We start from the raw sequence: 16,614 nt of genomic DNA, 5'->3' as shown, positions 1-16,614 counted from the left end.
GTGAAAAAAGAAAATAGTATACCGCTATTACAATTGTTAACAGTTAAAAATGACCATTTTTAACCTACTGCCTTTTGTATAAATGACTTCCAAATTTCAGTATACTTGTCGTTGCAGAGTCTATGTCTATAAGCAACCCATTCATAAATAGGAAGTGAAGTCAGGTCTTCAATCCATTGAATAAATGGAGCTTTATATTTATCTTTCCAATGCAGCATTATCGGTCTTTTGGCCATAGAGAATCCATTTACGCTGTCTGGTTGTCAAATTCCCTACAGTAGGCACACAGTTCAAAAGAATATTATCTTTTGAAAATTCTAGCTTTTTCCACAGTCATATTTATATAATCCAGGACTTCCCCCCAAAACTTACCAAGTATAGGACATTATAAAAACATATGTTATAAAGAAGCATTACACTTATTACAGCTCCAACAAAATGATGTCTTAGACAATCCTTTTCTATACAAATGTAGTGGAGTCCGATAACTTCTAAATATTATTTTCTGTTGTATAAGTTGTAACATAAGGTCCCCTGACACCCTTGCTATAGGAGTTAAAACACTCCAGTTATCTAGGAAACATAGGAATTCCCAGTGCTTTCTCTCTTTTTTTGCTAATAATAATAATAATAATAATAATAATAATAATAATAATAATAAAATTTTATTTATACCCCGCCCTCCCTGGCCAGAGCCAGGCTCAGGGCAGCTAACACCAATAAAATCACAGTAAAACCCCAATTTAAAATACAGGTTAAAATGCAATTTAAAATGCAGCCTCATTTTAAAGTAGCTGATAAATCAAGACCATAAGGGGAGGGAAACATAAGGGTCAGACCGAGTCCAAACCAAAGGTCAGGCGGAACAGCTCTGTCTTGCAGGCCCTGCGGAAAGATGTCAAGTCCCGCAAGGCCCTAGTTTCTTGTGACAGAGTGCTGGGGCCATTGCTGACCCTGGCCCTAGTTGAAACCAATCTAACCTCCTTGAGACTCAGGACCTTCAAAGTGTTGCTATTTGTGGACCTTAAGGTCCTCCGCGGGGCATATCAGGAGAGGCGGTCCCATAGGTACATGGGTCCTAGGCTGCATAGGGCTTTAAAGGTCAAAACCAGCACCTTAAACCTAGGTAGAAAAAAGGTGCTGGAACTCACTCAGTAGACCAACCCCAGAGCCAAATGAGGATCTCTTTGGGTACTGGGGAGAGTCTCCTTGCTAGCCAGAGACTTGTTGAGGCTCCTCAGCTGTGGCATGGGGAGCCTTCTGTGCCTCAGCTGAGCAGCTTACTGAAGCCCCATGCTCCTCTGGCTCACGTCTAGATGTAGGATAGAGAAGGGTGTGTGAGCAGGCGTAGAAACTGGCCTACTGTGGAAGGGTAAGATTTACATTTGCTGCTCTGCCCACATTTGCCTCTGGCCCAGCCCAGCCTGCCCTGGGGCCCTCAGAAAGTTGCCTAGAATGAAATGTGGCTCTTACAAATCCTTAGAAATGAACACATGAGAAATTGATGTGGACCAGAGCCATCCATTTCTACCTCATTGGGAGTACGCAGCCCTTGTCCTGGCTAGATGAAGACCTGGACGAGAGCATTCATTTTAGGGGGCAAGGGAATACATTGAGAGGTTGATATTGCAAACAGAAGGCTGGAGGAGACTGAGATCATTCTAATTCAGCATGTCTAACCTTACAATATCCTTTACCACCCTCTTCTTCACTCTCTTTTCTGCCTGCCCTTATAGTTACCTGCCTCGGTAGGAGCTTTGGGACACATTTTGCCACCTCCTTTATGCAGAATTTTGACCAGCAAGGCAAGCTTGAAGTGCAGATCATCGCTTACTCTGACTCGACCACCGTGACAGTCTCTGTCCCTTGTGAAGGCTGCCCGCAGGAAAAGAACTTTAAAAGAAGGCTCACTGTCAATAAGGGGAAGATGGTGCAAGTTGAGCTCCCAAATTTTGCGGAAATCATCGGCAGCAAAGTTTTCTCTAGCGTTGTCCAGATCCAGTCCGACAAAGATGTGTCGGTGGTGTCCTTGAGCTCCAAGCCTTACAGCACAGAAACTGCTCTGCTCTACCCTGTGAGCAGTTTAGGGACTGAGCATTATGTTGTGGGTCCTGCCATAGGCCCTACAGGATATTTACAAGAGTTTGCTGTCTTAACCACCCAGGGACCTAATGTGGTCGTTATCCACCTGACGAGCCCAGTGACCTTCAATGGGCAAACATACACCGCAGGAAGTAAACTGAGTGTGACACTAAATGCTTTCACTGGAGTCCAGTTGCAAGGAAAAGGTGATCTCTCCGGCACTAGGATTGTTTCTCAGCTACCAGTGGCTGTCCTGTCCGGCCATGCCTGTTCGTGGAGGTACACTAAATGCAACCATGTCTTTGAGCAGCTCCTGCCCGTGTCCAACTGGGGGAAGACATTTGTGGCCCCTCCTATACCTTGGCAGACCAAAACTGACACCCTTTATGTCTCAGCATCCCAAGCCACCATCCTGAACTACCAGATGGGTACATCAAAGCAGACGAAAAGCCTGAAACGTGGGCAGATCCAGCAGATTCAGATCTCACCCCAAACCCCAATCTACCTCTCAGCCGATGTTCCGGTACAGGTGCTCCTCTATAGTAATGGTGGGAGCACCCGGTCTTTTAGCTACGACACCTTCTTGATAGGGATTCCAGACATTGAAAGTTACAGCCTCTCGTACAATGTGAATGGGCAAGTCGGCTTTAAGAACTCTATTCTTTTGGTGGTGAAGAGTTTGGAGACTGGTGGTCTCACGGTGAATGAGAATCTTCTGAGCGGAGTGAAGTGGAGACCTGTTCCTGGCTCAGAGTACTCTTGGGGGAGCTATAACCTGCCAGATATACTTGTGCCCTACATAGTGGCAAACCCCCTGTCCCATTTTTGCGTCATCAGCGTGGGCATTGCAAATATGAATGGCTATGGGTCGTGTGGTGCCGGCAGAGACCGTAAGTAGAAGGTTCCAAAGCTTATCCATGTGTTTGATGTCTTTTTATCCTGCTTTTAAGACAAGGAATAATAATAAAATACATGAGGGCTCTGACACCCATTAGACAAAGAAAGGGAAGTAGAGGGAAAAGTTAGAAAGGGCAGACTGGTTCTTCAAGGTAAGAGCAAGGTAAGGAGTTACAAGAGAGTGCTTATATCCAGTTTAGACCAGGCACATCTTCCCTTGCTAGCAGTGGCAGCCAGAGTCCATTGGGACTGGTGGAGACAGAAGGCAGAGAGGCCAATAGTAGGTGGAGTTGAATCAATAACAGGTGGGGCAAGCTAACTCGAGGTTAGTCCCCATCCTTCTCGCTTCTGAGTTATACAAATGCTACACTGAGAGTAAGGAGGAAGGTGACACTCAGAGCCATCCTCTGGACTAGATGCAATTAAGAATGGAGGCAAGTGGAAGCTGGCTGAGGGCAGACTCAGGTTGGCGGGGCAATGACCCTTGTGCCCCACTAGGTCAGCCTCCACTCTAGTGTTCTTTCTTCAATAGCAGTTGAAGGCTCTTGTTCCTTCGGCCAATGGTTGGGGTTAGGGTGTCTTTCTGTTCCATTCTGCAGTTCCAGGACAACAGATAGGTAGAGCTGAGCACAGTGGTACCTTGGTTGTCGAATGGCTTGACTCCTGAACACATTGTCTCCTGAATGCCGCAAACCTGGAAGTAGGCGTTCCAGTCTGCAAACGTTTTTTGGAAGTCAATCATCTGACGCGGCTTCTGTGGCTTCCGATTGAGTGCAGGAAGCTCCTGCAGCCAGTCGGAAGCCACGCCTTGGTTTTCGAACAGTTCCGGGAGTCAAACGGACTCCCAGAATGGATTAAGTTCGACGACCAAGGTGAGGTGCTACTGTATGCTTTAAGGTAGGGAGGGGGGAAGCAAGCACCCGTTGCTTCTTTGGCTGATTGATGGGGCCAGCTTGGTCTTCCCCCTGCCTTGACTTTCTTCCTGGCATGCAGGGGCTACAGCCTCTCAGTAGCCTCAGGACCCTTCTGTTACCAATTTCCAGAAGACAACTCAAAAAGCTTGTACCCTATGTGGGGATTCATGCTGCAGAGAGTGGGAGGACATTCAGAAGTGGGTAGCATCCCCCTCAGCACTGAAATGGCTACACATACAGCTGTGGGACCCCTGCTGCCAGTGCCAAGGTTCATGGGGGAGGGCAATTCACTTGGGCTTCTAATCTCAGTCAATGCCCCCTTTCAGAGTAAGAGGGAATAGAAATGTCTTCTGTTTAAATCAGGGATGAGGAATCTGTGTCCCACCAGATGTCAAGGGGCTCCAGTTCCCTTCATGCCTGACCATTGGCCTTGCTTGTTATGGTTGATGGGACTTTGAGCCCAAAACCATAGAGAGGGCCAAAGGTTCCCCATTCCTAGTATAAATAACGCCTAGTCTCACTAAGAAGGAGCAGCACTAGGGGGCAATGTGGTGCAGGTATCAGTCATTGATTGTAGACCTATAGTAAGATTTAAGAGATTTGACCCCATTTGCTTGCAATAATTTTTATTCTCCTCATTTATTTTAAAAATAATGCTCATAATTTTGAAAGCAACTGAGTTTAGGGATAGTAGATGAAGCAATGTGCAATACGGCATCCAAGTTAAAAAGTTTCCATTGTTGTGGTAATATTAATCAGCATGATTAATTTAATAGTTTCAAGATCTGAAAAAGTGTTTGAAACTAAAAATATGAAGCTTTGCTAAATCTTCAAAGTGGTAGCAAACTTTGTATGGATTCTAATTGGTTCAGAGTGCTGGCAAATAACTTCCTCCCTCCTGTCCTTAGCTGAACCAGAACTCACCTGTAGCAATGTGCTGTGCCGTAGAGGCATGGTGTGCAAGATGATAAATGGTCAACCGCACTGTGTGCCATCCTCTAATGCTACCTGCTGGGCAATGGGTGACCCGCACTACAACACTTTTGACGGACGCAAGTATGACTTCCAAGGCACTTGCACCTACACGTTTGTCAAGACACGTGCTGAAACCTTTGGACTCCCATCTTTCCATATCTTTGCCAAGAATGAAAACCGGGGGAACAAAGCGGTGTCCTATGTGACCGTGGTGACAACTGAGGTTTATGGGTATACCATCACCATGACCAGATCAGAAATTGGTTTTGTACAGGTGAGTGATGATCGATTCAGAGTTGATTCAGAAGGCAAGGTCAATGCCACTTTCAAGTCCATGACGGCCATGTGAGCTGATGGTTACTGCACATGTTCAAGTTGTAAAACAAAAGACTGGTGACATTTTTATTTATTTATTTTATAAGATATTTATTAAGATTTTCAAAGTATAACCAAATAAAAAAGAAAAAAGAAAAAATACAAAATAAAAAATAGTTAAAATCAACTCCATCTTTCCATTACTTATTTTTCATTAGCTTATTTCCCGGACCTCCTCACGCCTCCCTTTTTTGTATTCCAATTCAGTTTGTTGGTTCAGCAAATCCCTACCCTCTTTGTTTATCCTAGTCTTTAATTTTAAAATATTATGACATTAAATGTTTACCTAAATAATCCATTTTTCATATTCCCTTATAATATTACAGCTGAAAACCGCTTAATTTCTATCCAACATCATTCTAACATTCATGAATTGTACAATATTTCTGTAGATAGTCTTTAAATTTCTTCCATTCTCCCTGGTCTCAGATTCTGCCAGTCATTTCCGCCAGTTCCATATAGTCCATCACCTTCATCTGCCATTCTTCCAGAGTGGATAGCTCTTGTGTCTTCCAGTACTTTGCAATAAGTATTCTTGCTGCTGTTGTGGCATACATAAAAAAAGTTCTGTCCTCCTTTGGCACCAATTGGCCAACTATGCCCAGGAGAAAGGCCTCTGGTTTCTTCAAGAAGGTATATTTAAATACCTTTTTCATTTCATTATATATCATCTCCCAGAAAGCCTTAATCCTTGGGCACGTCCACCAAAGGTGAAAGAATGTACCTTCAGTTTCTTTACATTTCCAACATTTATTATCAGGCAAGTGATAGATTTTTGCAAGCTTGACTGGGGTCATGTACCACCTGTATACCATTTTCATAATATTCTCTCTTAAGGGATTGCATGCCGTAAACTTCATACCTGTGGTCCATAACTGTTCCCAGTCAGCCATCATTATGTTTTGTCCAACATCCTGTGCCCATTTAATCATATCAGATTTCACCGTTTCATCCTGAGTATTCCATTTCAACAGCAAGTTATACATTCTTGACAAATTCTTAGTTTTGGGTTCTAACAGTTCTGTTTCCAATTTTGATTTTTCCACCTGAAAGCCAATTTTCTTGTCCAAATTGTATGCCTCCATTATCTGATAATAATGAAGCCGGTCTCGCACTTTGTTTTTTAGTTTCTCAAAACTCTGCAATTTCAGTCTATCTCCATCTTGTTCCAAAATTTCCCAATATTTCGGCCATTTGACCTCCATATTGGGCTTTTTCTGAGCTTTCGCTTCCATCGGTGACAGCCACCTTGGGGTTTTATTTTCCAATAAGTCCTTGTATCTTATCCAAACATTAAACAGTGCTTTCCTGACAATATGATTTTTAAATGCTTTATGTGCTTTGACCTTATCATACCACAGATATGCATGCCATCCAAATACATTGTTAAAACCTTCTAAATCCAAAATGTCTGTATTTTCAAGAAGTAGCCATTCTTTCAACCAGCAAAAAGCTGCTGATTCATAGTAAAGTTTAAAGTCTGGCAGGGCAAATCCACCCCTTTCCTTTGCATCAGTTAATATCTTAAATTTTATTCTGGGCTTCTTGCCCTGCCAGACAAATCTAGAAATATCTCTCTGCCACTTCTTGAAACAGTCCATCTTGTCCACAATTTGCAATGTTTGAAACAAAAACAACATTCTAGGCAAGACATTCATTTTTATCGCAGCAATACGGCCTAGCAGTGAAAGCTTCAAATTTGACCAAATTTCTAAGTCTTTTTTCACTTCCGTCCAACATTTTTCATAATTGTCTTTAAATAAGTTCCCATTTTTGGCTGTCATATTAATCCCCAGGTATTTCACTTTCTTAACCACTGTCAAGCCTGTCTCATTCTGAAACCTCTCTCTCTCAATCGGTGTTAATTTTTTTCCTAAAACCTTGGTTTTTGACTTATTCAGTTTAAATCCTGCCACCTGACCAAATTCTTGAATTAATTCTAAAACCCTTTTAGTACTAGATTCTGGCTCCTGTAGCGTCAATACTAAGTCATCTGCGAATGCTCTTAATTTGTACTGTTTAGCTCCGACCTGTATACCTTTAACCCGCTGGTCCCTTCTAATCATGTTCAGCAAAACCTCCAGGACCGATATAAAAAGCAATGGGGAAATTGGGCAACCTTGTCTTGTCCCTTTTTCTATCTTAAATTCTTCCGTCACCACATTATTTACAATTAGTTTAGCCTTTTGTTCCGAATAAATTGCACTTATACCGTTTTCAAAACCTTGGCCTACCCCCATCCCCTGTAGGTTCTTCTTCATAAAACTCCAAGAGATATTATCAAAAGCTTTCTCCGCGCCCACAAATATCCAAACTGCTTTAGTATTTATGTTCACTTCTAGTTTTTCCAGAATATCAATTATATTCCTCAAATTGTCAGACAAGTGTCTTCCCGGGAGAAAGCCCGCTTGGTCTTTATGAATCTCTTCCATCAACACTTTTTTCAATCTCTTGGCCAAAATGTCTGCAAAAATTTTGTAATCCACATTAAGTAACGATATGGGCTGAGTCTTTTCAGTCTCTGTTTTCGGTATAAGTGTAACTCTGGTGCCCTTTCCCCTTCCAATATTTCATTGCAGACTTCCTTTAAAGGCTGTATTAACCACTCTTTCAAGGATCTATAATATCTAGAAGTCAGCCCATCCGGTCCTGGAGATTTGCCCAATTGCATGTTTTGGATGGCACCTTCTACTTCCTGTTCAGTTATTTTATAATTCAACATTAATTTACTTCTTACTTTCTTGAGAGATTTTTTGTAATCCATTTCTCTTCAGAAATCGGTCTATGTCCATTTCTTTCTGTGGCCCTTGTGTGTATAGTTGTTTAAAATACCTCTGGAAACAGTTTCTAATCTCAGTTGGGTTGTGTATGTTCTTTCCTTCCACTTCTAAATTTGTGATAGTATTTAATTTTTGTCTTTTTTTCATTTGCCAGGCCAGCAATTTCCCACATTTATTAGCTGATTCAAATGTTTCTTGTCTCATTTGTTTAATTTTCCATTCTATTTCCTGATTCATCATTTCCATATATTGTACTTGGTATACCGTATTTTTCGCTCTATAACACGCACCTGACCATAACACGCACATCGTTTTTAGAGGAGGAAAACAAGGGAAAAAATATTCTGAATGAAACAGTGGACGTATCATTTTTGTGCTTCATGCTGTGGCCACAGACATGTGATCTGATGGTGAATTTGGGGTGACCCAATGCAAAAATCCTGAGAATCCCTGTGGATCCATGCTTTGTAACCACGTTTTTGCACCATTGCAGCCCCAGGCAACATTGGGTGCGTGATTTTTTTTTTGGGGGGGCAGGCTGTAGCCATGGACATGCTATGTTCTCTGGTGGTGAATTTGGGGGTGACCCAATGCAAAGATCCTGAGGATCCATGTGGACCCATACTTTTTAACCACGTTTTTGCACCATTGCAGCCCCAGGCAACAGTGGGTGCGTGATTTTTTTGGGGGGGGGGACAGGCTGTAGCCATGGACATGCTATGTGCTCTGATGGTGAATTTTGGCTGACCCAATGCAAAGATCCTGAGGATCCATGTGGATCCATGCTTTGTAACCACGTTTTTGCACCATTGCAGCCCCAGGCAACAATGGGTGTGTAATTTTGGGGGGGCAGGCTGTAGCCATGGACATGCTGTGTGCTCTGATGGTGAATTTGGGGTGACCCAATGCAAAGATCCTGAGGATCCATGTGGATCCATGCTTTGTAACCACATTTTAAGTGGGGAGGGAAGGAAAAACACAGAAGGCTAAGAATGCAGGAGAGGGCTATAACGTGAGGAAAGGAAGGCAAAAGTTTCCCCCCACCCACCCACACAAGCCAGCCAGCGTGCTCTCTCTCTCTCTCTCTCTCTCTCTCTCTCTCTCTCTCTCTCTCCCTCTCCCTCCCACCAGCATGTTTTCCAGCTGCCTGATATATACGTATTTTTTTTAATTGACTTGACAGAAGAAAGCATTTTAACTGCATTAAGAACTATTTAGCAGCGAAACCTAAGCTTTGCCATCCCTTAAGAGGTACAGACACTGTAATCTTCCAGATCGCATGAATTTACAGGCAAAACACTGTTTAAGGATTTCATCCTTTTAAATGGAAGAAAGCATATTTGAATGCTGTGTGTCTCCAAAAACAAAAAGCAGGAAGTCAAATCAGAATTTTAAGCCGAACCTGTAATCTCTCTTCCCTTCACAAACATTGTTCCCTCCGGAGCAGGGAGAGGATAGAACGAAGGACGCTCTGCTTTCCTCTCTTCTTGCCTGGAGGGGAGGGGCTTTCCCTGCTCTTTGTTCCGTTTGAGCAAACACAGTAACGAAACAGAGCAGGGTGGGCAGTAAGACCCTGAGGCAGAATGCAGGAAAGCAACAGCTTCCTCTCTCACGGAGCTCCCTTCTCCCTGAAGCACGGTTTGATTTTTGCCTCATTTTTCGGCTCCAGGGACCACACATTCGCTGCATAACACGCACAGACATTTTCCCTTCCTTTTTAGGAGAAAAAATCTGCGTGTTATAGAGCGAAAAATACGGTAACTTTATTTCTCTCAAAATCTCCTGCGACTTTGGTTTTGCTCTCAATTTCTTCTCACTTTCTTTTATTTTCCCTAAAATTTTATCTTTCTTCTCATTTTGGCTTCTCTTCTTTATTACATTCTGTTGTATCAGGAACCCTCTCATGACAGCTTTGCTTGCGTCCCAGATTACTCTTTTTTCCACATTGGTGCTCATATTTATCTCAAAATAATCTCTCAAGGTTTTTTTGGCCTTCTTAAGCACTTCTTCATCTCTAAATTTGTCATTCATCCTCCATCTAAAGGAGCCAGTTGGTGTTAGTTTCATTTCCATCTTAACAGCGTTATGGTCGGAGCAGGTTTTTGGGCAGATTTCCACTTTTCTTGTCTTTGGTGCCATTCCTCTAGTTACCCATATTTGGTCAATTCTAGTCCATGTCATCTTGGCTTCAGAAAAGAAAGTTTCCTCTCTTCCCAAGGGATTCTTTGTTCTCCAAATATCGACTAAGTCCAAGTTGTCTGTCATCTCGAAAAATGTTTTCGGTAGTCTACCATCCTTGGTGACTACCTGTCTTTGTGCCTTATCCATATTTGTAGATACTACTCCATTCATGCCCCCCATCAAGATCAGATTATAGTCCAAATAGTCCATTAAGGTCTTTTTAAAGAATTCAGAATTCCCCTCATTCGGTGCATAAATTCCTACTATCAAAAATTTCTCTCCTTGAACTTGAATTTCAATTGCCACAAATCTTCCTTGATCATCTTTAAAAATAAATTTCGGTGATAGTCTCTCCTTTGCATAAATCACAACTCCTCTTTTTTAACTTTATCAAATGAAATAAACTCCTGTCCCAATCTCTTGTTAATCAATACTTTCCTGTGTAATAATAATAATAATAATAATAATAATAATAATAATAATTTTTTATTTATACCCCGCCCTCCCCAGCCAAAGCCGGGCTCAGAGCGGCTCACAAGCAATAATAAAAACAAGATGAGTGATTACAACTTAAAAACAAAAATAAAATACAACATTAAAATAATGGAACATTAAAATATTAAAATGGAGCCTCATTGCAGGAGAAGGAAAAGAAAAAAGAAAAAGGGGGCGGAGGGAATCAAATTGGCTCCAATCCAAAGGCCAGGCGGAACAACTCTGTCTTACAGGCCCTGCGGAAAGAGATCAGATCCTGCAGGACCCTGGTCTCATGAGATAGAGCGTTCCACCAAGTTGGGGGCCAGTGCTGAAAAGGCCCTGGCTCTGGTTGAAGCCAATCTAAATTCCTTAGGGCCTGGGACCACTAGGGTGTTGTTATTTATGGACCTTGAGGCTCTCCGTGGGGCATACCAGGCGAGGCGGTCCCGTAGGTACGAGGGTCCTAGGCCGTGAAGGGCTTTAAAGGTCAAAAGCAGCACCTTAAATCTGACCCTGTACTCCACCGGGAGCCAGTGCAGCTTGAAAAGCACTGGATGAATATGCTCCCATGGCAGAGACCCTGTGAGGAGCCTCGCTGCAGCATTCTGTACCCGCTGGAGTTTCTGGGACAGCTTCAAGGGCAGCCCCGCGTAGAGCGAGTTACAGTAGTCAAGCCTGGAGATGACTGTCGCATGGATCACTGTGGCCACTGTAGCCTTATCACATGTGTTTCCTGTAAGCAAATCAAGTCCAATTGTTCATTTTTTAGTAAATGAAAAACACTTTTTCTCTTCCGAGGAGAATTGAGACCATTACAATTCCAAATTAACAGTTGCAGAGCCATGATGGGGTTACTTCGCTTTACCTCCAACTGCGCCAATTGTTTGTTCTTGTTCTGTCGGTGGTGTCACTTTCTCTGGACCATGCAATCCAAAAGATAAGTTTGCTATATCTAGTATTCCTTTTTCCAGTGCTTTTGGCTCTTCTCCGGATTCCGCTTCTTTCTGTAGATCTTCTCCGTGGTCCTTCAAAAACCTATCTTTGTCATTGACTGATCTTATTTTTATCTTTCTTCCTTTATATTTAAAGGACAGGCCTTGAGGGAATTCCCACCTAAAGATGATTCTATTACTTCTCAACAGGGCAACCAGATCTCCGTAGTTAAGCCTTAAGTCCAAAAGATGTTTTGGGATGTCCTTAAATATCTCCACACTTGAGTCGTAAATTTCTAAAGTCTTTTGGTAATGCAGATTCAAGATTTTGTCTCTCTCCTCTTTTGTTCGAAGGGTAATCAAACAGTCTCTCACCTTGTTCTTCCTTCCTCCTCTTCCAAGTCTAAATGCACTCACTGTCTTAAATTCTTCCTTCCCCAAATCCTGTTGCCAAAAATCTGCAAACTCCTGCGTAAGAAATTCAGTCAAGTTATCTTTCTCAAGTTCTGGTACAGCCCTGATTCTTAAATTTCTTTGTTTTTCCTTCAATTCAATCATAGACAGTGTCAAACCGTGGTCCTCGAGTTGCCTATAAATCGGTGGTATCTTCTCTTGAGTGGCAGTTGCTATATCTTTTGCTTCTTCGGCTGTCTTTCGGGTCAAAGCAGATTCCTGTAACAATTTTTCAATAGACTCTGTGTTGGTATTCACCTTCTGTCCCAAATTATTAATGCTTGTAGTGTTTTGGTCAATTTTAACTGATGCTTCAGCTACTTGTTTATTTGTTTCAGCTACTTGTTTAGTTAAATTTTCCAAAGATTCATTAATTTTCCCTAGTGCCTGAGCCAAAACGTCTTCGGATGACATTACTTTTAATTTAACTTGTGGAGGTGCAGGCCCTGGTAATCCAGATGGTCCAGAAGGGCCAGATGTTGAAGCTCTTCGCTGCGACACAGTATCCGTCCGATAGGGTCTGCCAGACCTAGTAGTTTTTTCATGAGTCAATTCTAACTTTCCTCTTCCATCTGCCATAACACTCTCATGGGAGTCCAAGGTCGATCCCACGGCTAGAATTTGTTTTGGAATGGAAAATTCCCCTAGCCCAGTTGTTATTGTAGCAATGTCAAACCTCCTCTAGGGGGACACAGTAGCAGCCAAAGCTTGCAACTTTAAGAAAAGAAAATAGTCTTTATAAGTCCCCCAATTCACAGGGAAACAACAGTTTCAGTTGCACTTAATCAGTTACATTAAGCAGTTACTTTAAAGCCAGGAGAAGTCCAGAAACACTGTATCTCTCTTGCAGAGTTAGCTGTCAAAAGTCCTCTGCTTACCGATAGGGCTTTTCACAGAGTGGCATTCCTTGTCTCAGGGCAGTCTGTTCCCAGGCTCTAAGCGGTGGATTTTAGCTTCCTTTCCCTCTTTTTTTTGCAGATAAATACAGTTCGAACCTTTCCCCCCTCCTCTCCTGCAATCCGGAGGGGAGATCACTTTCCTGATGTTAAGATTTAAGTCTTTTTTCAAACGTCTTTCAGAGTTTCCGCTTACAGTCTCTTTGCTTTGATTTGTTTACAAGAAAGGAAGGCGGACTTCCTGTTTATACCTTCCTGCTTCGGTGCCGAATTAAGTTATTTCCCCCTTTAAATCCAATTTAATCCTACTCATGGGTAGTTACTTTCGAAGTCAGATTGTCCCAGGAAAAAGTCAGCGCTCTCCGATAACGGCTGTGCGGCTTCACTCCGCGGAAGAAGCAGTCGACTCTCAGCACCGCGCCACTCACCCCGTCTCGCTCCGGAGCGCTTAAACGGGTCCCTTCGCTGTTTGGGGGGGGTGCAAAAGGTGCCCGCCGAGTCCCCACGTTCACAGGCTTTACCCGCCTGTGATTTTTGAAGGGTCCCTGCTTCGCCGCAGTGGTCAGACCCGATCCTGCGGAGCTGGTCCCTCAGAAGCTTAGAGGGAATCTGCCATTACCGATGACGCCAACCCTGAAGTCCTCACTCGACTGATGACATTTTTAGGCCCTGCCATCTTGACATTTGAGAAATCTTTACATATAAGCCACCAGCAAATTTGTACCTGGCATTGCTAGGGAAGCAGAAGAAACCAAAGGATCAGTGCAGCTTCTAAAGGCTCCTTCCATAATTCAAAATGCCAGCCGCTCATATCCAAAGAAAGAGGAAAACCTGCTCATGGATCTCAGGAACAAACATGTCCAATTTGGTTCAAATCCATGCAGTTTTTTAAGGTTCATGGCATCCAGATGGTGTCCAATCGTATCAAAAAACAGCCAAAACTTGTAGCCCAATAGATGGAGAAGCAGGCTTAGCTTAGCTTAGTTTAGTTTAGCATCTGCTGCTACACATGAGCAAATGGTGATTTTACCCTCTCGTGTCTTTCTTCCTCTGTAATACAGGTCAATGGTATCCGGGCACACTTGCCCATTTATCTGAAGGATGGGAACTTGCAAATTTTGCAGGTTGGCACCTCTGTCATACTTTCCACTGACTTCCAGCTGAAGGTATCTTACGACTGGAGTCACCATCTCCGTGTCACCATCAGCAGTGCTTATCAGGAGGCTGTTGGTGGCCTATGTGGGAATTATAACGAGAATCCCAGTGATGACTTCGAAACCCCTGCAGGCACCACAGCCCCTAACATCCCGGCATTTGGTGAAAGCTGGGAGGTGACGACTATTGGCAGCCTTTGCTGGCATGATTGCAATGGGCCATGTAAGCTTTGTGAATCCGATCAGGCCCAGAAGTATGAGTCAGAAGCCTACTGTGGTCTGTTAATCAAGGTTTCCAATGGCCCCTTTGCTTCTTGCCATGCCAAGGTGCCCCCCACAATCTACTTTACAAACTGTGTGTTTGACGTCTGCTCCACCGAAGGCAACAAACAGTCCTTGTGTGATGCCCTGGCAGCCTATGCCGATGCCTGCCAGAGCAAGGGAGCCCAAATTGGTGACTGGAGAAGGGACTCTGGATGCTGTGAGTATGCAAAGCAAGGAAAAGAAGGGGATGAACTAACTGAAGGGGGCCTTGTTTCAGATGGGAGTCTTAAAGGTGAGCGGTCTCCTAAATAACAAGCCACCGTTCCCAGGATTCTCTGGGGGAAATCATAATTCTTAAAGTGGTCTAAAAGTGCTATGAATGCATACTGGGGATGCGATCCAATATAAATGCACAGTAGTGCACTCAGTGTAGGAACTGGGTGGCAGGGCAGAAGACCAGGCTCTCATTCTCAAGATTTGTATTCAGAATCCACCTGCTGTGTTAGTCCATGTTGCCAGTAGGGTCAACATAACATCACCACTGTGACCCACCCAACCCCTTCTCTTCCCTACAGACCTGGACTGCCCTCTGAACAGCCAGTACCAAACCTGCGGAACAGCCTGCCCAGCCACCTGCATGGATGACCAAATTCAAGGGCCAAAGCTCTGCCCAGCTGTGTGTGTCGAAGGCTGCCAGTGCCTTGAGGGTTTTGTGCTGAGCCAAGGATCATGCATCCCCAAGAGCAGCTGCGGTTGTCTGTACGAAGGGCGCCCCTATGCCCCCAATGAGGCTTTCTGGGCGGATGACATGTGCCAGAAGCGTTGTGTGTGCAACCCGACCAGGAGGGTGGTGGAGTGTGCAGCTAGTGCTTGCAAACCAACAGAACGATGCCAAGTGGTCAAAGGCGTGCGGGGATGCTATCCGACTGGGAACAGCACCTGCTCTGCATCTGGTGATCCCCACTACTTGAGCTTTGACAAAAAGAGATTTGATTTCCAAGGGCCCTGTGCCTATGTGCTTGCTGAGGTTTTCAACAGACCCCTGGAACTGGAAGAGTTCAGTGTCTATGTTCAAAATGAATACCGGGGAAATACTGCTGTGACCTGGACCCGGAGTGTTCAAGTCAACGTCTATGATGTTGAGATTATAGTCAGCAGGCAACATCCTGGCAAAGTCTTGGTAAGTCTGGCTAACAGTGGGATATCATTATGGTTATGATTAGTCCCCTCTGGTGCCATTTGCAGAGGACTGTTGCGTTGTGGCCACTGTCCGCTGGCTGACAGCCAATGAAAACTAATTCTGACCACATCCTCCTCCCTATTAAGTTGTGGAAGGACCACACTGGGGCATATACCAGTGGGAGTTTGGCTTTCCAACCAGGCAAGTGCACTCAAGGGGGGTTGAAAATCGGGGGCTGGGTGTGTGAACGCAGAAAGGTCAAAGGTGTCAGATAGAGACTTGCACGGCCACACTAGACCCCTGGACTGGAGTTTGCCACACCTCCTGTTGAGATTATGGGGGTGGGAAACAAGAGCTCCAAATACCCTTTTCATTTTTTCAACAGCAGCATCTTCTCCTGTCTTCCTAGGTCGAAGGCTTGCTCACCTTCCTTCCCTATGGTGCAGCTGGAGGAAGAATCAAGTTATATAGGAGGGGCCAGGATGCTGTGATTGAGACTGACTTTGGCCTCGTGGTGACCTTTAACTGGGACAGCAAGGTGTCAGTCACGGTGCCCAACACCTATGCCGACATTCTGCGTGGCCTGTGTGGAAACTTCAACGGGAACCCTGAAGATGATGCCCTTGTGCCTGGGAGCATTCTCATTCCTGATAGGCCAGTATTTGGCGGCAGTGGAATTCAGAATATTGACCCAAAATGCAAGGAGATAGTGGACCCCAAATGCCCAGGGATAGAAGAATTAGCTGCCCAGCAGCGTGCAGCAGGCCAGGAATGTGGGCTTATTGTGGCCAAGGATGGGCCCTTCCGGGAGTGCCATGGCCAGGTTGACGAAGAGGGCGCCTTCCAAGATTGCATTTACGACTATTGTTTCTACAAGGGACGCTATGCCTTCATGTGTGCGGCCATCGCCAGCTATGCCGCAGACTGCCGAGCTGTTGGGGTCACCATATACCCCTGGAGGTCTGCAACCTTCTGCCGTGAGTGCTCCATTGTTTGAAGCAGTTCCTGCTAGGAAGGTCAAGTTCATTTCCAGCAGGGTCTAGGGGCAGATAAT

At 44.2% G+C, this 16,614-nt stretch overlaps 1 protein-coding gene across 1 annotated transcript; it reads left to right on the top strand.

Moving 5' to 3' along the window:
- Nucleotides 1-1,927: 1,927 nt before the first annotated feature.
- Nucleotides 1,928-16,571, top strand: LOC308591539 (IgGFc-binding protein-like; the record flags this gene model as incomplete). Its single annotated transcript, XM_081202307.1, has 5 exons — nt 1,928-2,972; nt 4,802-5,142; nt 14,024-14,597; nt 14,956-15,560; nt 15,970-16,571. 5 exons carry the CDS (start codon nt 1,928-1,930, stop codon nt 16,555-16,557), a joined length of 3,153 nt encoding a protein of 1,050 aa, XP_081058433.1. The 3' UTR covers nt 16,558-16,571.
- Nucleotides 16,572-16,614: the final 43 nt, after the last annotated feature.

The sequence above is a fragment of the Podarcis bocagei genome (genome assembly GCF_964188305.1).
Source record: "Podarcis bocagei genome assembly, chromosome: 7".
Classification (NCBI taxonomy): domain Eukaryota; kingdom Metazoa; phylum Chordata; class Lepidosauria; order Squamata; family Lacertidae; genus Podarcis; species Podarcis bocagei.
Note: the sequence above shows the minus strand (reverse complement) of the source record. Positions and strands in the feature narration are given on the sequence as shown.